Source organism: Motacilla alba, chromosome 3 (genome assembly GCF_015832195.1).
Source record: "Motacilla alba alba isolate MOTALB_02 chromosome 3, Motacilla_alba_V1.0_pri, whole genome shotgun sequence".
Lineage (NCBI taxonomy): Eukaryota > Metazoa > Chordata > Aves > Passeriformes > Motacillidae > Motacilla > Motacilla alba.
The window spans coordinates 54,817,816-54,841,265 of NC_052018.1; the positions used below are offsets into that span (position 1 = coordinate 54,817,816).

A 23,450-nucleotide genomic window follows, 5' to 3' on the forward strand; every position below is an offset into this window, starting at 1 on the left:
CCAAGGTTCCTTCAGTTCTTGATTTTCCATTCTTGGCAAGGTTGCAGCATTAACTGCCATTTTTATCTTCCACCCTGCTGAGATAAACTTTTAATCTCCTAATGTGGAAAAAACAAGAGAACTAATTACTTCCTGATTAAGGGCATTTGAATGGATTTTTGTATTACAGGTTTAATTACATAAAATAACTGAAAACTGTGCTTTTACCACTTTAAGACATTCTGAGGAGATGCTGAAAAAATCATGAAAATATCAAATAAAATATCATAAAACAGAAATAAAAGCACATTTCTGCAGACACTGGTTAAGATCCAGCACTGCCAACTAAGCTTACCTCAAAATTTTTATGCAGATATATGGTTTGACTGCATTTTTTACGTAGATTGCTGCTCTTTGAAAATGCTACTGGAATCCTCTAAGGTTGAGCTGATAACAAGTGAATACAATGCCCTTTGGTAGTCATTTTCAATACAGTTCATTACAATTTTTATAAATAACTTCATATACTAGTGAATTTCCTATACATTGTAAGAAAACAGATCTTAATGTGATTATTTGAGATAAACTGAAACATTACATAAGACAACACAAGGAATCCTACCATGTTATATAGGGCATGCCAAGAGATTTGGAAGCTAAAAATATGCATCTAAACTGTATACAATTTACTGTGGCATCATACACAAGCTTTACACATGCTCTGGATGAGCTACAGTCTCTTGGAGAGAGAGTAGCAATTGCTTTCTGCTTTTTATCTTTGAAGGGAGATAGAGCTGGCTTTATTTTACTGTTTTTAAATCAGGATGAGAGGTTCTGAGGATTTTCTCCCTGATGACATCAGTGGAGTATATAGATTTACAGAATGGTTCAAGTATTTGTTACATAATTCTTGTTACAATGTCATTCCTGGTTAGGAAAAGCCACTTCTGATTGGAATAAAATCCAATTATTTTTATTATGTCAGTATTTCTGTAGTAAGGTTATTTCATAGCTATTAATGCTCCTTTCATGCAAGCTTTCAGACTTGCAAATGGTAGTTGTCAGTTTAGGATTTTTGACTTTCATAAGATGTGCTTTTTCCTTATTCAGGTCTATTTTATTACTATAAAAGTAGGAAATACATCTTACCAACAAAGCAAATCACTGCATGAGTTATTTGAAGAGTATTAATAAACTTTTCACTGTGAACAGAACTGCATGCTATTTGTGGTAATAGACACCACTAGCCAAAGCAGACTTCAAATTTTCAAGAAGAATAGAATGCTGTACTGTGTTAATAAATGAATTCCATCAACATGAAAAAAAAAAATCTCTGATCAGGATTTAAAAAATAAGTGCTTCTAAATTAAGCATGTGGAGACTGATTTATGCTGAGATTTGGCAATTTCAGCATAAGTTCTACCTTTGCATCCAAGAACATGCTACAATCAATGAAAATCTGAATACTGAAAACCATCCAATGAGACAGTTCCAGTAATCATCTGCTTAGGCCTCCTGGTCCCCAAGTTCTCTGAAGTTCTGTCTAGCAATTATAATCAGCAACAGGATTGCATCTACTTTAAAACACAACTGGCTTTTTTTTAAAAACAAACAGGCTACTGAAGGAGAAAGCTTACCATTACACCCCCTAGGTACTGTGCTTTGAAGAAAAAAGATTCGATGCCTATCCAATTCATAGGAGATTCAACCTAAATCTGTGACTCCTAGGCTGCAGGGGGCATATGTACACACCCTCATGGAATGTGTGTTATAAAAATCAAACTATGTCAAAATATTTTTCAGTGAAGGAAGTACGCAGAGGAAAAACTCTTGGTCTCTTGTTAAGGTGCTCATTTACAAATAGATCATAGTTTCAATCACCAATTCAGAATTCTGTGTTCCTTAGCTGCTGGAGAAAAAATGCAGAGGATGTTATGGATTATTACATAAACAAATAGTCTGTTTGAAGTGATTCTGTTTTTTGAAGAATGACTGTGAACTCAACCTTGTTCATAAATAAGGAAAAGTTCAGCTAGAAGCATTTACACTCAGCAGAATGTTGAAATTAATCGAATGAAGATTACAGTCAAGCCCTAAGAGCTTCTGTGATGATGTATAAAGGCTTTTTAGTTGATCATTCTGAAAAGTCAGTCTCTCAGAAAATCTTACCACAAATCACAGAATGTATTAGGTTGGAAGGGACCACTGTAGGTCATCTGATCCAACCTCCCTGCTCAAGCAGGGTCATTTCAGAGCACATGGCACAGGACTGAGGCCAGACAGTTCTTGCATACTTCCAGTGCTCCATGACCACTTGTTTAGTTTCATCCTCTTAGCACTCTGAAAGTTTTGATAAAGCAGTTAAGTGTACTTGAGACTTTAGGAATTGGTAATTTGGGGTCAATTATTGTCAGGGTATCTTCTATCTAAGAGGTGATACTGCAAAGGGCAAAGAAGGGGGAAATCTTTACTTTCCTTCATCTTTTAAAAGAAAGATATGGGTATACCTTGCAAAGTGGGGGAAGGAGAGAATTATCATTTACCTGAAGAAAGTATGGTGCTCCACACAAACCTTCCATAACCTTTTAGCAGCCCGATGGTTTGGCAGTTTGAACCCAATAGTGCTCTCAAACTGTTCCAGCTGGAAAGAATCCACAAATAAATTAATCCATTTCCTTAAGCTGGCTATTAATTAAGAGGTAGAGTTCAGATGTTCCATAACTGTATCGAGCTGTAATACTCCTGCCATAAGACTTCATATGATTTAAAAAAAAAATATTTTAAAAATATCAGAATTTCCAGCCTTTTAAAATAATTATACTTAAATAAAATAGATCTTCTTGGTTTGCCGTTACTAATCAAGACGGGTGTTTAATACAATTATTAGAATCTGAAAAGGAAAAAACACTCATAAGTTCTGTTTGAATATATCATAAGCTTATAAGGACAGCTGTGGAAAAAATGAGGATATTTTCTTGTTGCTGGACAGAAATGATCTCACAAAAGAAACAAGACTGAAAGGTGCTACTTACTTCTGCTGGCCTGACTTTGATGTAGAAATTACTTCGCTTGTAGGAAATCTTCAGAATTTTTGGCCAAGCGAAGCGGTTGATCCGGAGTCTGTCCTTGTAAATCAGCAGGCCGTTAGCACATACACCCAGCATGATATCCACACCTTCAGAATCCTAGCAGGTATGAGACAATTTCATAAAAATTACTTCAATAACATTCCAAACAAGTAATTATAGCTGACATACCTTGAGGGAATATTGTAACTGGGACATGTTTCATACTCAAACCTGACTCCGACAATGAGATTCTTAAATCAGAAATAGCCAAGTACATTCATTTTATAGGAAAGACTTTGGATTCTTAAGTAATGGTTTTGGCATTCATATGCCACAGTTCTGGGAAATTCTTTAATATTCTGGTAATAGCAGGAAAGGTATGGCCAGTGTGTGTGCTAGCAATAATTTCAACAAATATTAAAAAGAAAAATGAAATCCAGGCCTGTCCCACTTAAAGCAGTCAGTGGAAGTCTGAACAAGCTGGTGATCAAGGTGATCTTTTACGGTCACATACTATTCCAGCAAAGATAGGAGAGGTAATGGATAGGTTTCTGAGCATTCTCTTTCACTGACAGCATCTGATGCAAGTTTTACAGGCTACAAAACCAATCACTTACTGATACTCTACACAATACAGCAGAATCTCATGTCCTCTCCAACAAAGGATCAACTACATCAAATGCCAAGACAGTCACTACAGAGTCGCCTCACTGGCAAAACTAACAAAACAAAATTTAACCATGTTTCTCCAGTACTTAAAAGTCTTAGTTTTCTTTTTTAAGTGCAAGACTGATATGCTTACAATACCTTAAATTGCCTAGTGATTTGAGATTCTGGATTTATGAGAGGGAGTGGGAGGAGGTTATTCATTTGTCTTCTTAGGTTTTAACAAAAAAAAAAAAATCCCACTTAAATTGAAAATGTGATTTGACCTACCCCTGGAAGTGGAAAAAGCACCAAAATCCTCCCCCATGACCTCCCCCCCATATTTTTTTAACTTGCATGGTACTATGAAAACAATTACATGTTCCTTTAGGCTTTACTTTATTGTCCCTCCATCTCCTTGGCATAGAAAATATGATATTTTAAATGTATATATATGCTCTTAGGAATATTATAAATAAAAATAATTATTCATTATTTATTTAATAATGAAATAATAAATATTATTTATTTAGTGCATAGACAAGCTGCACATGTCTATGCACTAAATAAACTTATATATAAATTCTACTGCCATTAGAGTTGTAAAATTAATAATTATTATAAGCAAGAGATAAAGGCTTTCAGCCAAAAAATTAGGCATATGACTTTTTAAAAAATAATCTATATATATACAATATTTTCTTTAATACTTAATATGTCTATCCTAAAACAAAACCAAACAAACCCAATCCCCAATACCTTGGCATGATGTAAATCCACTCCATACATGGAGAGTCTCTTAGCATTTTCTAGGAACTGGGAATCCGCCTGTGCTGGAGTCAAACCCCTAAAACAATTGAAGAAGCCTTGAGTTTATTGGCAAAAAACTGAGTGTCAAAATTGAGTGCAATCCTGGAATTCAGACTGATAGAAAAACCTCAGTTTATAAGGTATCAAGAGCATTTTTGCTCTACAGGAAAAGTGTTCTTTCACAGCATATTCTTTTACTTGAGTACAAATTTCCACCTTCACTCATTCAAACAGATATATGGTGCTTAAACTAATTCATATAAAAATACTTTTTTCCAAAAGTTCTCTACCAAGACCTTAGTGCAACTACTATTTTCAAACTCAACTTTCTAAACACACCAAACTAAGAGCTTTTAGTTACAAAAGAAATTATTTCCGAAGTAACAAGTTTACCTCAGCAGATTTACACATACTCTTAGGAGAATTGATATAAATGTAACAAAGCATGATGACTTCTTTTAATCCCACTGTATCTGACATACCTGTGTGTTTTGTGTAGTTCAGCCACTTTCTCTTCCATTTCTTGAGTCTGATTGGGTGCAAACTGGAATTCACTGATATAATCACTGCTGTGCTCCTCTGGGTCATGATCACCCAGCTCAGCCTGCAGGGTATATGAACCAAGGAGGGCGTGAGTCACAAAAGAGCACGGCAGTCGGCCAGATACAATATCCTGGCGAAGCTGTAGGCACAAGAAATACCTGCAAGACAAAGGAGAAAAAAACAACCAAAGAGAAAGAAGAACAAAGACGGGTTACCTATGGCAGATAATGAGAAATATGGCAGAATTCATCAAGATGCATGTAACTGGGTAAGCATGTTTTAAAGTAAGCAAATGCATTAATAATGACATTACATTATCTGAGCATTATTACCACACAGTAAATTTCACTTGATTTTTAAGGGTCAATATTACTTTCATAAAAAATGTGTGAAAAGCAGGAAAAATTATGATTTCCAATATAAATGAATAAAAAGCTATCTAGTTTTAAACAAAAGCTGACTTAGGAACTTGTTTAATTCACATTGTAGCCTGTAGGTATCTATGGTTTAAAAATAGAAGCTATGCATTTCTTTGACATTTCCCTTTGGCTTTGAAATTCCAACTTTGATATCCCTTGCAGTTCACAAGCTAATCATGTCACATAATACAGAAAAGAAATCCAGTTTAGTACTGAAACCATAATTACCTTTCTTAAACCATGTATGTATTAGAATTCAATCTTTCAGGTACTGTATACAGCCTTCCACCAAATTTAACTAGTTAAACATCAGCAGACATGCCCACCTTAGCAAAGATTTTTGTTTTAATGTATGTTTTAAAAAAAAATTTTACTAGTGAAACTTAGATTGAAGATATAACCAAAAAATGTTTTTATGAGTTGAACATGCAATAGAAAAAACAACCAACTCACTGAAAATTTTCAAAGAAAACACACACAAATTCTTGTAAATACACTCTGTACTAAACGTCCTTTATGATGCGACAAATCCCGATCTGTAGCAATATATTAGCTGCACACTTGCATAGCTATCTTATTTTGTGCAGAAGGGTGATCCAATGAAGCAGTAACACACATCCTGCCTCAGCAGAGTCAGCTAATTCCAAACCAAAGTATTTAGGCTTCCTGTAACTTGTGAGAAAAATGAATCAGTTCCCTGCACTCTATCCCCAGTTATCAGCCTTGCAATGCTACTTTTAGGTGCTTAGTAACCACCACATTCCAAGTATTTTCTATCTAAGAAGTTTGGAAAAGATAATTATTTTCAGATTTTATTATGTTTTATAGCTTTATTTAAAGCACATGGGTAAATCCACATTTTCATCCACCTAGTCTAGATTATTACTGAAGTATCTTGGATCCCTTGAGCTTTGCTCAAGACCCCCACGCCCTCATTTGTTTCATAACAAAGCAGCAGTCTGACAATAAACCTCTGGCTTCTTTCGCATACTATCACTCACACCTTACCTGCTGCCCAAATCATATCCCCACTTAACATTAAATTCTTCTTGCTCAGGTTTTTTCCAGAAGTTTTCATTTTACCTTTTCAGCCTTGTTCAAAAAAGCAGTGGATGTATGTAAGAATATCTATAGTGTACAGTACCCAGAAACTGAAGAAGAAATTCTCTGTGGCTTTTAAATTAGACTAACAGTAATCTAAAGTTTAAAATTAGGACCTGTGCATACCTAGTGATGTCTTCAGTCAACTGTGATGGATCAGGGGGATAAAACTTCACATTGAAGGTGAATATCCAAGGTAGACCTAAACATGGGAAAAATCTGATTGTTAATATCAATCAACTCCAAGTAAGCAAAGAAAAAACTTTATTGAAAAATGTTAGAAAGTAGAATAAATCCTAATCTCTGAAATAGCAAAGGAAGTTTTTTTCTGTTTTCTACTGTTCATTATTAAGAAGCATAAATTATTTTCATTAGCAGGCATAGACACACAGATACAATGAAAAACTAGCATGTTAAAAATTATTTTAAAATAATGTTTTATAGTAAGTTACACAAATATCAGGAGACATTTTTAATTTGAAAAAGACCATAATATATTAACACTTTTAAGATATTATGTGTTCAAAGGCACTTGCATTGAATTTGTGTTTATTTCCAACTCTTCCAAGGCTAACAGTCTCCGCCTGTTTAAACTTAGTTTGAGACTGTACAGTAACTGTGAACAAGATATCAAAATGAGCTCTGTGTTGTTGTATATAACAGAAAGATAATAAATTATTCATTGAGAATGCATGGAAGACAAAAACATTAGCCATTCCTACTTTAAAATATTTTTTTGGTAAACACCACATTAAACAAGTACAATAACAGTGATATTTAAATTCTCATATGTTAGAATTGTTAATATCACATGCACTTTTTTTAAGCAAAAGCATGCCTAAAACTAGATTAATTTGAAAAAGCATAAAATGTTGCCTTTAGTCATAGTTCTGTTTTAAAATAAATTTTTAAGATTTGAAAGCTAAGTCACACATCAATAATTAAAATACATTTTCAGAATGTTAGTACTTTAGACAGTAAATTATTTTAGAAATCTGTATTACACAGATAAATCATGCCTTAAAAAATGTGTCTTTCTACAGCAACAAAAAAAGACTGAAATGCCACTTTCAACACAATGCTAGAAAAAATGCTAATGTTATTTAAGGCTACTTTCTTAAAAAAAAAGAAGTTCTGAAATTCCATATATATTAACAGTAAAGAGGTGTGTCAGAATTTCTAATACCTTCCAACATTTAAAAAATTATTTTGGTTTTTCAGATATGGCTATTCACTGAAGCACTTCAATTTTTTGTTCAAGTGTGAACCTCATTCTACACCTGGCTGCTAAGCCACTATTTCTCTTTGAGAGCTCTGGGTTTTAGTGTATCTTAACATTCTCAGTTATCAAGATTTTGTACAATTTTGTGTACAAAATAAGGCAGGACCCCTAAATGAGGTCTCATTTATCATCGCATTGCCTACTGCAATGCAGTGCAAAACAGAATTAAGACAAAAATACCTTGGGAAAAAAAGTCCAACAGCAATGAATAAATACAGCATAAGAAACACTGTTAAAGATGGAAGAGATTGACCTACTTGCATCATCTCCCAGGGAATCAGCATAATTTAATGGAAAGATGCTGATATTGGGTAACCAAAATGATGAGTATGAGCAATAGGGCCAAAATATCTATGCAAAAAGCATTCAAGGAGAGCTGTCATGTTAACAGAGCTGTGGAGAAATGGATGAAGGATGTGTTCTTCCACACTGGTACTAAACCAGTCTTCAAGTCTTTCCTGGTCTAAAATTGCAGTTAAACTAGTCACATATGAATTCCTGTTTAACTATTGCTCTTTCTGGTCAGCATTTCTACAGCTAACTTCCAGAAAGCACTGCAGACAGGAGACTTAGGTGTGGTTTGGAAAAAAAAACCTGAAAAAACTATATTCTCTATAAAAAAGTGCATAAATTCTGAGTGTGTAAGCTTTGTAAAAAAAAAATCCATGCCTCTATTCACACTGATTAAATTGCTAATTTATTGAAAAAATATTGAGGTTGATTTTGTACTAAGTATTTTCTGGTGATCATGTATTTTACCTGATTAATGAAAGCACATTTATCCCCTAAATATAGAGTAGCAAGTTTATTACAATGTGCACAGTCTGTATTTCTACTTCTCACTAAAGCAGACTTTTTATAGCTGCACAAATGAGCCATATCATCATAGTTGTCCTCACATAATAATGATGCACATTATTGCTTGCTCTTTACAAAGTTGGTAGCCAAGACAAAAAAAATCAACCCCAAAGCTGATTTAAAATTGTATTTAGCATTCTGTCCCTGATAAGGCTCTCTGTTTTGATTTTCAGTAGTATGGGCTACAGAAATGTCAAAATTTTTTCTAGCCAGCTTGTTACATCAAAAATGCTTCTGTGGCAACTTTAGGCCCATTCTTAGAGAAAAGAATGCAATATAACCAACCAGCTAGCAGCATACAATTACCATGATTCATCCCATTTAAACTGGGAAAAATCAGCGAGGGTTTTTTTTCCAGTAAAGGCTTTTTCTGGCTTTTACTCATGATCTCTTGTATGTCAGCTTTTGCAAGAAAACTCTTCCCTTGGCACAGGTACTTAGTTCTCTTCAACAATAACAATCTACACTCTAGTGTAATCAGCTTAGATGAAAATTAGCTACAACTCTTACAGATACATAGCTAAATACATATAAAACAGATTGATATAAAGTGAACCTGCATAAAGTGGCCACCATATTTTGATGCCTGAGCATACCCATACATTTGTTAGCATTAAAATCAAACAGCCAGAGTTGTGCACCTAAAATGCAAATGCTCTTTCCTAATTAATTAAAATTTCTCCTAGTTCCCCAGCCTATTCTGTTCTCTGAACATCTGAACTCTCTCCATTTCTTACAAGATACAGAACACAGAATATGTGATGTGGAAGTCTTTTTTGCAGTAAAAATACTAACAATACTGCAGGCTAGAAAAACATTTAACTGACATAAAATTACCTTTGGTTTAAACAGATAAATTCTCAAATTGAATTTTGTATAAGGGTGACCCAACTCACCCTCTGTGTAATCTGAGATTTGACCATTTCAAGGTCATTTGCTATTGCCTGTACCACCACAATATCCTAGCTGTGATTCTCGGTTTTGCAAAAGCCTGAATCCTTGAGATGTACCAATTTTCAAAAAGATAGTGACAGAAATGTAATTACCTACCTGTCCCTGAAAGAAGTAATTAGAGGTTTTAACACATGCCAGTGGATAGCCAAGTACATGAGTTAAAAAAAGTCAAGAATTCATTTTCCTGAAGAGATCAGGCTGGCTGAAAGCAAACAAGATTTTTGTCACCTTTGTAGCCCTGAGAACAGAGACAGTAATTTGTGGATCATGTTCATTAGCTGAAGTAACATCAGTAATTGCTGAGATCCAACATAATTGCCCAGCCAAAGGCCAACCTGTACAAGTAAGAGATGTCACAGAGGGGCTGAGGACTGTGACACCAGAAGAGACAGCCTGCAGAACATGACTTGGAGGAGACTACAGCATTCTTACTTCATCTTTCCCAGTCACAGGTGGTACATACATCCTCAATGTGCAGAGTATTGGTGTTGCTCAGATTTAGGAGAGACAGAGATTGTTGTAAATATTATGTTGCAAACTGATGTGTTGAACTACATCTCTGAAAGTCTGACCTTTATGTGTTCAGATCAATGTGTTTGTCCAAATACACTTATCCAGCATGCCAGTGCTTCAGTTTGTGCCATACAAGAGAAAAAGAAATCGCCAAATATTCAGAGTTGGAAGGGACCCACAGAGATCAGCAAGCCCAGCTCTTAAGTGAATGGCCCATAGAGGGGATTGAACCCACAACCTTGGCTTGTTTTATGTTTTTTAGTACCAGGCTCTATCCAGCTGAGGTAATCTCAGGTTCAAAAGTTCATTTAGTCAATGGTCATTTCCAACTTTCAAATGGACTAATATGTTTTACAGGTATCTTAAATTTAAATTTAATTTAAATTTAATTTTTGTACACGGGATTTCCATTCTTGATTAAAGACAAATATATTTAGAATTAAGCCTGAAAAGAAAAAAGTCTCATTACTTGATACTTATGTAGCTGGAGGGTTAAATATGCCTGCACTAAGATACCAATATCTGGAAACTTTAACAGACTAATGCCGAGGAACACAACTAACACTATACTTATTACTTGCATACAGGTGTAAGCAAGCATCATTCAAAAATCCTTAAAATCATGTTCTTACTTTGCTGTTTATTTTATTATGCCTATCAAGTCTGAAATACTATAGGCCAGAGGGAAAAAAAAATCCCATCATGATTCCTCATTCAATAACATTCAATGGACTTGCTCTCCCAGTATAAAATGTCTTCATGCTATATGGAAAATCAAACTCCCTTAACATATATTTCTGTAGTGCATACAAAACAGTATTAAAAAGAACTTAAGAACTTTGTCTAGTGCATCCAAAAAATTTTCAGGTTAGTTCTTACCCTTCAAACTTGCGACACTAACTTGTAGGCTAGGTAGCATGCAAAGTGCTACAGAATATAAAAATATATCAACATTTGTATCAGCAAAGTTGATACAAAAAGTATCAACATCCTCCATCTTTTTTCGTTCATTAAAACCAAACCAAACGGCCTTTAGCCGGCATATTTGGACAACTAAAAGATTTTCACTGAAGACCTGCAGAAGTTCCAATACAGTAACTTTTCGTTAATTAAAGGTGTGAGTGCTACTTGCATATTAGTACATTCACTGTTTCAACAGGTCTAGTTTGCTTACACAAGAGCATGTTGGATAAAAAAACCCAGCTTCCAAGGATGCTTCTGTAACTTTCATTTTTATAATGAGAATATAAACCACATCTTCCTATTAATGGATTTTATCAATGGGCAAAGATGTGAAGAAAAAGGAATTAACACCACTATGACTTCTGGAAAAAATAAGTATTGCCTTAAAATTTGGAGTTAACAGCCGTAAAGAAACCATCTGTTTGTCATTATAAATAACACTGCTGTTCTTAATTACAAGTACAGTCAGTTTCTTAGCTTAAATTCTTGTGTTGTAAGTCTAGGCTTGCAAATATTATCATCAGCCTCTTCTCCTCACTTTCCTATCAGGTAATACCAAAAGGTTTCCATTAAAAACAAAAGAACAACAACAAAAATCCTAGTTTGGCCACAAATGAGTAAGGCAATGACAATAAGTTCAGTAAGGGCAGGGGCTGTTTAGCATAATTTTCTGGTCACTTATTTTGTGATATGTAGACTCAGACAGAGTATCACCTAGATTTACTCTCCATACACTCCCCAGCTAGTGAAGAGCTTTGACAGAGCTTTATGCAAACAGACTAACATAAATTACTCATCATGTACTAAGTATAGGAAGTAGAAAGGCATTTCAAGCAGATTCAGTCTGAAAAGTACTGTGATGAGACATTCCAAGATCATACTCTCTATGCCATCTCCATTCTGAAAATGATGGACATTATCAAAAAAGTCAATAGTGGACTGATCAGTATTGAAGAATATTCATTTCCTGTAAAATATATTAATTCTCTTTTTGTAGGTTCATATTCTTCTGGTGATTCTTTAAAGTAAGAAAGTCCTATGACAACAATCATGACCATCTCTGCATGATTGCATTCTCCATCCAATAACCAGCTACCAGCACAAAGTTGAAAAACATCTACAGTTTCAGGATGCAAAAATATCTACTATTACTCACACAACAAGAGAAAAATTTGGGGCAATAATATATTTGATTAGTTTCCAATATAAAATAATGATTAATAATTATAATATAGAGCTATAATAATAACATATAGTGTAATCATTAACTTCTACAGCATAATTTTGAGTGACTCCCTCTCTTCTACTTGGACAGGGGATGGAAATAGAAGATTTGCTTCCTGTTTTAAGATACTATCAGATAGAAATTATTTCAAAGCTGTAAGCAATCGACATCCAGGCTACTAAATTTATGAAGAATATTTCTGTGAGGAAAAAAAAGGTGCATAACATCTGAATACAAAAGTACTTACTTCGAATTTGTCTCTTAATTTCCTTCGAAGAATCTAGCCAGTTCTGAAAAAAAAATGAACAAGCAAACCACAGCCAGCATTTAAAATCCTCAATACCAAAAATACTTTGATATAATCTATGCAACATATTAATTAGCTTTTACATTTCAATTACTACTGATGTTTGCAAAGAGGCTGTTTTGTGACAGATCATCCAAAAATTAACTTTTGGAAGTGAGACTAAGGAATCTGTAACATATATTCATTAGTAACTCAGACAATCCTGTTTACTGGTTTTACCCATACATGTTAATAAAACAGGTTAAGAGACTAGGAACATAAACCTTTTCACTACAGTTACTGAGACTTTCCTTCATTGAGCTTGAACCTTTACTTCCCATGGCCACACACACAAGCACATTCATGGAAGAAACATGCACAAAGCCAGCCTGACAGCAGGTCTTGCAACATTTCAAAGACAGACGTGAAATGCAGGGAAGAGTTAGATACTGCCTTGTGAGGCCAAGGAAAATATCTGCTTTTTCACAGGCCACTGCAGGTACTTGCAGTTTTAAAGTCTGAGGAAATACCTCACTGGCAGCACAAATGTTGACAAAGGCTTATTTCCACCAATGTTTCTCACCTAACTTAGCAAAGCAGAGCATCCTGGGCATAATGTGACCCACCTTTTTCAGTCTATGGTAGCAAACAAATTCCAGATGCAACATTGTTTCCCAATCCCTATCCCCCCCAGTCTCCATTAGGGGCTTTTGCACCCGAAGTCCATCCTCTTTCAAGAAGAAAAAAATGCTAGTCTAGTTTCACAGGTCTGTGTGAATTGGGAGGATGTGGAACTATGTTTCTGCAGTAGTGCAAGCCTTTAACACAGATCGCCCCTGCTGACAGAGAATGTGTCTCCATGAATATGGACCAACACACCAAGTCACCTGTTGTAAATGACCTTGGTCCAAGTAGATTTCATCACCAGTGCACCATGTGTATATTAGATGAATACTATTTACAAATTAAAAGCAAAACCCCATTTTTATAATTTATTACAATTGTAACGTTTTAAAAAAACCCAATAATTTCACATATCTTTCTTTGTCTGTGATCTCTACTTTTACATAGCTATGATAGTTTTTCCAGAGAAGGCAAAGTCCATAACATTTTTACAAAGGAAGAGTTAGAAAACACTTCTCCAAAATCCTGGATCCCATTTATAATGCTTAAGTCAGAAAAATTGCTTTCTGTTAGAAGAATCTTGACATGGAAAGGCCCTGGAAGACAGTGTAAGTCTTCAAATAATTTTAACTGAGACTCACTTCAGCTACAGCTATCATCCTAGGTTTTCAGTTTTGGCAAGGATTCCATTCTGAAATTACCCACAGCCATATTCTTGCAACTACAATAACTAGAAGTATCTTAAATCCTTACATTTTAGACACAGCATCAACTAAATAGAGACTATAGCAAGGAGTAACTACAACAGAAAAATAGGATTTCTGAGTACATAATGCTTTCACTGCTTCATCTTTTATCACTACAAAGCAGGAGAAAAGAACATACAAAACAGACTATGCTGTGAGATGATAAGAATAATCCCTTCTTTACATAAGTTATACAGTTCATTTTCTGATTTTTCCAAGCCTGAAATAAGCTTATTGGAAGCATACGTAGCCACCAACTTTTGTTACTGCTCTGTCAAGTAAAATCAGATGCTTATATTCCATTTATAGGCACAATTACAGGGGTGGGGGGTTTTTGCATCTGTGCCTTTTGTCATGGATAAAAACAAACACCACAAAAGAATCTACCCTAAATTAGAGCTCTTAATGCAGAATAGACAGGTCTGTCTTTCAAAACAAAAGACAAAGTGTATACACACTACTCTGCTCCAGTAGGCAGAAATCTATTTGTTTAATTTGTGAATGGTAAGGTTATAGATGAGACAAAGTAATGTATTGTCAAAGAACAAAATGTTCTCTGCCAGTACAAAAGTATTTTGTGCAAATCCAGAAAAGCAGCATTTTCAGCTGGCGCCCAAAACATAAGAGCAGAAGCCTTCTAACACTTCTGCAGACCAATTACAGTGTGAATGGAGCATTCATGAACTTCTGAGGTGCAATGCAATGAAATCTCTAAACTTCAGGCTAATAAATTTAACATTTGCAAAAAATGAAAGAAATCATTAATTACTAATTTGGCCTAGATACCTTTAAAGCGTGTATTAAAGCTAACAAAAATCAGTCTGATTGGAAGCCATAACCTCTCTCCCAGCTGCACAGAATGCCCATGGAGAAGAGTTAATGGGACTCCTCCTCCAATGGTACCCCGATGGTGCACTGGGGAGCAGCTCTAATTCAACAGAGTGCCTGGCATTCAGTTGCCACACGCCACAGCTGCTGTTGCATTCAACAGCTGGCTCATAAATGGGTGGCTGTGATGAGTACACAAGAATGGGAAAAACACATCATTCAGCATTTAGTACTGACTGGCCTGGAGGACAGGGATTTGTGGCATTTTGATCGAAAAAGGCAAGTCAGAAAAAAAAGATCTCGTACCAAAATTAAAAAGTAACTCAATAAAGAGGTGAACAAAAAAGAGGGCCCTAAACCCAGCAAAAGTTCTGAGAAAATAGGAGATATGAAACATAAATTTGCTAGGAAAGAGGCTTTTTAAGTTTCTCCAAATAACACTAGGAATGTATTTGTATGACGAAGACAAAATCCAGCAACTCAGATTGTTTAATCTTCGTAACAAAAAGAACCAGATTTCTCCAGAAGTTTTTAAATAAAAGCCTGCTGCTGTCCATAACTCAGGTGAGAAGTGATCTATTCTACTTTTGAATGAGGACCCCATTATCAGATATTTCTCGATTTATGTAAATATCTCTTCATTTATGTAAATATTTATGAGTGTTGCTACAGTACCACCTTCACAGTCAATGGATAAGGAATTCAAGGACTCATTCACACTGAAAGAGACCTCTGGACATAACTGGTCCAAGTGTGATTCAAGAGCCAGTTTTGAATTAGGTCAGGTTGACCAGGTTCATATCCAGTCAAGTTTTCAGTATCTCCAAGGAAAAAGACAGATGGGGTATTTTTAAAGAGTAGACCTCAGTTTCTCTATTCCAATGACGGAAGAATACCAAGAAAGTCTTAGTCTAACTAGAGAAAAGAAAAAAAAAAAAAGAGGAGGGGAAAAAAAAAAAAAAAGACATAACCTTACACCAATTCAGACTTTTTTTCTGAACTTTCAAAAGCCCAAAGCTCCCTATTTTATATCCTGGGATCTACTCAGTGGGCTATTTTCTGATACAGGTCAAGGATCCCAGGTCTAGTATTAGACCTTTTCTCTCTTGCCAGAAATCAGACTGCTGTTTTATGTTATTTTGTTGTGTATATACAGTACAGTTTTTCAATAGTGAGAAGCACAAATAAAGCAACAAATGAAAATAACAGATCTAAGATTATGATATTAGTTAGAAGACCAACAGAGATGTTCTTCATCATTACACCAAAGAAGTTCTTACATCTGGAAATGGTTTAGAAATCAAGAACAAAAATGAAATATCTAAGTAATACTATAACAAGCTCATTTTTATATGGGGATTTTTAATATAGAGGAATTGAGTATTTTGCTCAATACTGCACAGAAAGCTTTGCACCAAAGCAACAAACTCTAGAAAAAATTCAGAATGGAATTTGCCAGAAATTCAGATACATTCAGATCAGGAAATTACACTAATTTTTTTTTTTAAATAGTATTAAGAGGAAGATGACAGAAAAAAGCAGTAACTTTTAGATGCAGTATGATGTAAAGATGCTTTTACTACAAATACAGATTAAAAAGAAATACAATTTTTCCAGCTTCACGTTGTAATTATTCATCTGATTTTTTCTGAAGAATAACACATAGCAACACATAAATCTTTAGTTCATGGAAGAAGCAACAGGCAGCCCGGCCCAAACCCGTAAATGTTAAGATATTAAAAAGATAAACTGGGTTTTGGTAATTAATGAAGCACTCGCCACTGAGTGATTTAAGATTTTCCTCAGCTGAACAATCTAGACATGCTTAACCATCCAACAAAAAAGCAAGTGCAAAAGAAGATGGAAGTTAGCAAACGGTATTTAAGAAACCCTTTCAAATGCATTAACCTCAAACACCATTCATCTGTAAAACTAGCATCCAATACCAGTGATGGACCAGCTTCAGCCTCTTTACAAAGGCCAAAAATTTTCTTTAAACTTAAAATTAATAATAAAGGAACTCAAAGGCCTAGTCATAACAGATTTATGGGCTACTTTCCTTTCATGTTCACAAACAAAGCATTCTTACACATCTATGAGAAAAGGCAGAAAAATTTGCTCAAGTGTTTGAAAAGGTAAACATTTAATAGAATATACCTCACTGAACTATTGAAGTGAGTGGCAGTGATGAAAAACAAACAAAACCCTCGTACAGGCTTACCTTCTGCTCTGAATTCTCATAAAACAACAGCCCAAAATAGTCCTTTTCCAGTAAATTGAGGTGTTCACATACTTTATCAAACAGCACTTGTCCTCTTGCTCTTTTCTGAGAGGTGGGAGGGTAGGAAAAGAAGGAAAAAATAAGGAAAAATAAGAAAAAAGAGAAAATTAAGGTAAGTAAATCAGTAATGTCCTTAATTATCAGTACTGTTATTCAAAGATATTATTCATTAAAATTTAAAATATACATAGAGCAGATTATAAAACTATAAAAGCTGTTTTACAAAGACTGTTCACCATACTTCAAAGCTATACATATCTTTGACCAAAAAAGAGAAATTTTAATGTTTTTTTCAAAACCCGAAACAACAATGTAAGTACACAAGGAAAATTCAGTACCTGAAAAATTTAAATATTTTGAACTATTAAGTGCCACTAAACAGACTTGGTTTTCTAGAGATATTTATTTTTTAAATATTAGAAGACTTCTTTATTTGAGCCAGCTTTTTCTGTATTATCTTCTAAAAATTAATATAGTTTCTACAATGTTAACTTTAGCATTTTTATCATTTTGGTACACATCTCAGTGACTTATGAATCCCATTATATGAATGCACTGAAAAATAAAGTGTGTTATCTTCAAAAGACAGAAAGAACAAGCAGACCAGTACGAACTGATGCTCAGACCTGCAGAAGCAGCATGCAAGCAGAAGCTGAACATAATGCAACATGTCTAGCTGTCTATACTGCAGTGGTTTGTTTCAAGGGGCAGAAAATAAGATGGCTGCTTTCTATCCATGTATTTCAGGAATCTCAGTACCCAAAAAATTATTTAGATAAATAATAAGAAATCTTCAATAGGTTTTTTTCCTAAAAATATTATTTTTGGAAGTCAGTAACAAAGGAAAAAACCTGAAAGTTTTATTTGAAGTTAGTTTACATATCATAATTTGTTGCTTATTAAATACAGTAATTGAGGACTGATCATCATTGTACCATATTCTTAAAAAGTGTTTTAAAATGGCCACTTTCAAGCTCACTTGGTGAGCTCAGTATTACTAGAGTTGAAGCAAATGCCAGTCAGTACTGAAGTTTGATCTGTTATTCTTGTGACCTTCCCAGCAGCCTTCCAGTATCTAAAGGGGGCTTAAGAGAGAAGGGAAGGAAAGGGCACGTAGTGACAGGACAAGGGGTAATGGCTTTGAGGAGAGTAGGTGCAGATTAGATATTAGGAAGAAATCCTTTACTGTGAGGGTGGTGAGGCACTGGAACAGGTTGCTCAGTGAAGCTGTGGATGTCCCAACCCTGGAAATGTTCAAGGCCAGGTTGAATGGGGCTCTGAACAACCTGGTCAGGTGGAAGGTGTCCCGGCCTAAGCAGGGGCTTTAAAAACTAGAAGTTCTTTAAGGTATCTCCCAACCCAAACTATTCTATCATTCTGTGATTCTTGTACCTGAAACTGGGAACGTAAACATTCCACATGTCTGTAGTGCCAGTAATGAAAACAGGTCCAGGCTCTACTTCTGTGCGCCAGGTTTTAAGGAAAATCTTTGACAAAGATTTAGAGCAGATGGCTCACACCACATGCTCAGGGATGGGAAGATGAGAAGTTCTTTCCACAGTTCAAATCTGACCATGACTGGCATGCAGCCTCCAGCTTGAACCAACTCCTTCATGACACCTCTGCTATTTGTGGCATTTATCATAGAGGCCACAACATGGCCTTTTCAAAGGTCTGCCAGCTTATAGGAATTTTTGCATTTGCTTATCCTACAGATTTCAGTAGATGCCACACACCACTGCCATTCCACAGAAACGCCATCGGCAGCCCCTGTGTAGGCCTGGGTGACACTGCGGCCATTGTCCCCACGGACAGTGGTGGAGCGCTCCACGGGCCCCATTCCGGCACTCCCGCAGCTTGGCAAAGGCCAAGAGTGGAGGGAGAGGGGAGAAAAGAAGGTATGCACTGAGCAAAGAGTGAAGGCATTGTTGAATTTTTCCCCAAGAATCCAGAGCTTTATTCAAAATTGCATTGACCAGCAGCCATTCTACTCAGGAAGATCAGAAAGCTTTCACAGAAGCAAAATTATAAAACAACTACATTTAGTAGCCCAAGTAGCAAGGCTAAATCAAGAAAGTAGAAGTCAGAGTGACTTCTGAAATGGGGAGTGGGAATTTTAACTCTGTTTGTTACTTTCAAAAAATCTTGCTCCTCAAGAAAGATGACTACTTCCTTTAGGCATCTGAAGCAACCACTTAATTTTCTTGACAGCTTCACCTTCAGCTTAGTAAGAAAAATCACCAATATAGAAAAGCAGCAAAATGAAAGCAGAAAAAAATATAAGCAAGAGAGAGTTCAAAGAATCTTAGATGCATGTAATAGATACTACTTTTTTTCCGAAGTTGATGTGCAGATCAGTGATCATATCTTGCAAACACAAGTTTCAGTTATACAAATTTCAGTAAAGGAAATCTATAGATTAGTGCAAAATAATATATGCTATCATATCAAGCCCACATCTGGAATCAGATGCATTTTATGAAGTTTATATACTAAAACCCACAGTTAGGATCAAGTCTCGGACATCTAGAAACATAAAGCAGGCAAATCTACAGGAAATATATTGCAAGTAGAACTGTAAAATATTGCACAGCTTCTTATTAGGAAGTCATAATAAACAAAGAACTTGGATACACTAAGCAGCGTCCACTGTATCTTTAAACATCTTTTTGTCAGTTCATGGTTCTTCCACATAACTAAAAACACTACCATGTCACAAAGCCCAAGTCTGTGAGTCTACATTCTAGACAGCAGCAAAATGAAAAGACATTATACCACCAGCAACTAGTATTTATAGAGCTCTCTTATAGATTCAAAAGCATAAGAAGCCTCTCAGTACCAGAAATGGTTTTCATTATAAGATCCCACTTACAGAATTGAAAGACTGAGTTATTTCATATATATGTGTGTGTATATGTATACATACATATACACACACACACATATATATATATTAGAGAGATATAGTTTTAAAAATCTAAAAGAATTTTTAATTTGCAAAACCAAACTTTTCCAGCGCAGTTTCTTTGTAAGCCATTTGGGGACAGTTTCAATTACTACACAGTTTCAATTATATGATAACATAAATTTTCTGGAAAAAAACTCATGTTCCTAAAACATCTCTAAACATGAACTGAAGATAACTGTTGAGATCCAGTCAGTTCAGAAGCTAGAAATATTTTAATAGAGCAGGGCAATCTTAAGAAGGCAGCATCATGGTTTGCACAGTTTGTTACTTTATAAAATGGACTCCATTTAATTTTCTACCACATGTTTGAGATATCAACTGATAGTAACAACCACTGTGTAAATTATAATCACTATTCTTATTATACCTATGCATACGTGTACATTCCTGCATCCATATATACATACATATGTGTTTATAGCACAAAAAATATTCCTGTTCCAAATTAAGTAAAAGTGTAAGTCCATCCTTGCTTCCACAAAAAGGGGAGCACATTCAACCTAGCTACACCAAGAGGCTGAGAAGTGAGGAGATGCTCACAGAGCCAGCAGTTTAAAACACAAGAGTACTCAGATCAGCAGTATTCTGTATTACTGCCAAGTTATGCTTTCTTTTAAGTGAGATCATAAAAAGAACACATGTAACCAAGGTTATTCTAGTACCAATTTCAAACCTGTATTTAGACTCTGTTGATGCCACCTCATAATGCAACCACCTCATAAAACCAGAGGTAGAATTTTTCTGTCCTTTATGTCCTTCTCAGAAAAAGAGCAAACCAGAGCAAAGCAATTACAGCGGACATACACAATGGAAATTTCTATGTAACTGGGAATTAGGATATCATGGATCTGTTTGGCTATATAAGAGCTGCCAGCTACTGATGCAATATAAACATTCACAGCTACCAGTTCTGTTCAATACATTTATCTATGATAGGGATGCAGGAGTTGAATGCACCATTAGCAAACTTGCTGGTGATACTCAAGTGGGAGGTGCTACTCACTCCCTTAAGGGATGAGAAACCCTACAGAGCAATGTGGACAGATCAGAGCATTGGGCAGTCAGTGGCATGAAATTTAGCAAATGTCAGATTCTGTACCTGGGACAGAGTGATGCTGGGCACAAGTATAAACTGGGAGAGGAGTGGCTGCAGACCAGCCCTGCAGAAATGGATCTGGGAGTGCTGGTCAGCAGCAGCAGGGAGAGGCCGGGCAGCCAGGAGGGCAAACCCCATGCTTGGATGCATCAAACCCTTTGTTCAACCATTCAGACAAAAGAGGTGATTGTCCCGCTGCACTCAGCTTTGGTACAGCCACACCTCGAGTACTGTGAGCACTTCTGGGGCCCACAAATTAAGAAGGATGTGAAGGTCCCTGAATATGTCCAGAAGGCACCAACAAAGCTGGGGAAAGGGATGGAAGGAATGTCCTACGAGGACTGGCTTAGGATTTTGGGTTTATCTATGTTAGAGAAAAGGAGGCTGATGGGTGGCCTCATTGCTCCCTACAGCGTCCTGAAGGAGGTGAAGAAGCAAGTGCTGAGCTCTTCTCCCTGGGATCAGCGACAGGACACATGGGAACACTTCAAGCTGCACCAGGGAAGGTTTAGACCTTCCCTATTAGGAAGCATTTCTTTACCACAAGGGTGATCAACCAGTGTAATAGCTTCCTAGGAGGTGGCTGATGCCCCAAGCATGTCAGTGTTTAAAAGTCATTGAACATGACCTTTAGATCAGCCCTTGTGGCATGGGTGCTTCCTTACCCTTAAAGGGTTGGTCATCAGGCAGCTGGACTCAATGACCATTGGAGGTCCTTTCCAGCTGAAACAATCTACCCTATTCTTATTCCTTCCTTCTGGTTTCTGTAGCAGTACAGGCAGAGGGAAATCTCAAGATTTCTTCCCAGCCCTGCAGTAGCAGAAAAGATTGAATGAGCAATCATGCCCCAGCCTAGGCATTGAATGTCTGTGTGGGAAGGAGGCATTTACCATCTGATGGACATGAGAACTGTGGATTATCTCAAACTAATTTAACTATTTGAAGAAACTTGGGGGGGGAGGGGGGGTAGCCAACAAAAACAAGTACAGTTTTAAAGTTTTCTTTGTTCATGCAGTTAATCTGGGTTTCCACAGAATGGCAGAATTGCAGAATTCCACATATCTCTTCAGAGATCAAACCCTTAGCTGAATGCAGGACATGCTTCCAAACGGAGTGACTTTTTGAAGTGTTCAATACCTATTATTTCCCCAGAGATTTTTCTTCTTTCTTATACTCATTTTTAGAAATGATTGAGCCATTTCCCTTGGAGAAATGTAATAAAACATTTTATTACATTTGAGAAACACAGTACCCCATCAGAGCAAGGGTCCATCTCCAAAGTAGCTAACCACAAGTGTCTACAGGCAAGCACCAGAGCAGTACCCAGAAGCTAACTGTGAGACTGATATTTGCCTGAAATGCCAGGATTTTTTCAGCTCCAAAAACGTTTTCAGAGACACATATTTAGAAGAGGAAAAAAAATTTCATTTTGTTTTTCTGAATCAGTTTAAGAGCCAATGCTCACAGGCTTTAACACAATGCAATTCTGCAGCCAGGCCCAGGCTAAAGCATTCCCCAGTTTAGTTTAAAAAAATCAAAACATCCTTTGCAGTCTGGCAGAGGCAAGGCCACAGAAAGGAGAAGCTGGAATATGAACCAGGTAGTCCCTGTTTCCTGAGACTTGAAGAGAAAGGATTGATCACGTGCAAAAGAGGAGGAGATGTGCAACAGCCTGGGTTGTTTTCAAAAGTATGATGCATATCAATGACAAGCATATTTTTTGGCTGCAAAAAAATTGCTTTGCTTGCTTCTTGGCCAGTGATGCATGAAAAGTGCTCTCATGCCTGGCCTTGTATTTCATGCAGGGAGAGCTGAAAAGGGCCAGCTCCTGATGCTGCAGCAAACCAGAGTGCCTTGTACAAACAAGAACCCTGGGGAAAACCAAACCAAGGGAATACAGGAGTTCACTCCTGCAACAAACTTGGAGTGGCAAAGAAAGGCAGAGGGGAAGGGCATGAATTGGTGCCTTGGAGGTGCAAAAGCAGCAGGAGAGAACATAGGCAGAACGGCCCAAAGGAGCCCTTGGCAAGGAGCCGTCCTCAATGGTGCAGAGGAAGGCAAAAAATCCCCAGGGATTGAGATGACTTCACTCATAAACATTACTTTCAGTGGTGTCTGTTGAATCTAGACAAATATTCTAAGAATGTGCCAAATTTAACATCATCCCTATTTTCTTTTTTCTAAATAAAAGATGTCATACTTTAAACAGACCACTTAGTGCTTGAATAAACCTAGACTAGACATCTAAGCAGTCAGAAAAA

At 36.2% G+C, this 23,450-nt stretch overlaps 1 protein-coding gene across 24 annotated transcripts in view; it reads right to left on the reverse strand.

Annotated features, from left to right (window-relative positions):
* Window positions 1-23,450, reverse strand: part of EPB41L2 (erythrocyte membrane protein band 4.1 like 2) — a 105,646-nt gene that overhangs the window by 26,150 nt on the left and 56,046 nt on the right. For all 24 annotated transcript variants that reach the window (XR_005256355.1, XM_038132255.1, XM_038132276.1 and 21 more), the window contains exons 5-11: window positions 17,066-17,170; window positions 12,608-12,650; window positions 6,692-6,767; window positions 4,985-5,203; window positions 4,452-4,539; window positions 3,012-3,164; window positions 2,523-2,620 (exon numbers count right to left, since the gene is read on the reverse strand). Coding sequence is in view for 23 of the 24 variants with exons in the window: in XM_038132255.1 (XP_037988183.1) it covers window positions 2,523-2,620; window positions 3,012-3,164; window positions 4,452-4,539; window positions 4,985-5,203; window positions 6,692-6,767; window positions 12,608-12,650; window positions 17,066-17,170 (782 nt within the window). In the remaining variant the exon portion in view is untranslated. The remainder of the gene's footprint in view (window positions 1-2,522; window positions 2,621-3,011; window positions 3,165-4,451; window positions 4,540-4,984; window positions 5,204-6,691; window positions 6,768-12,607; window positions 12,651-17,065; window positions 17,171-23,450) is intronic.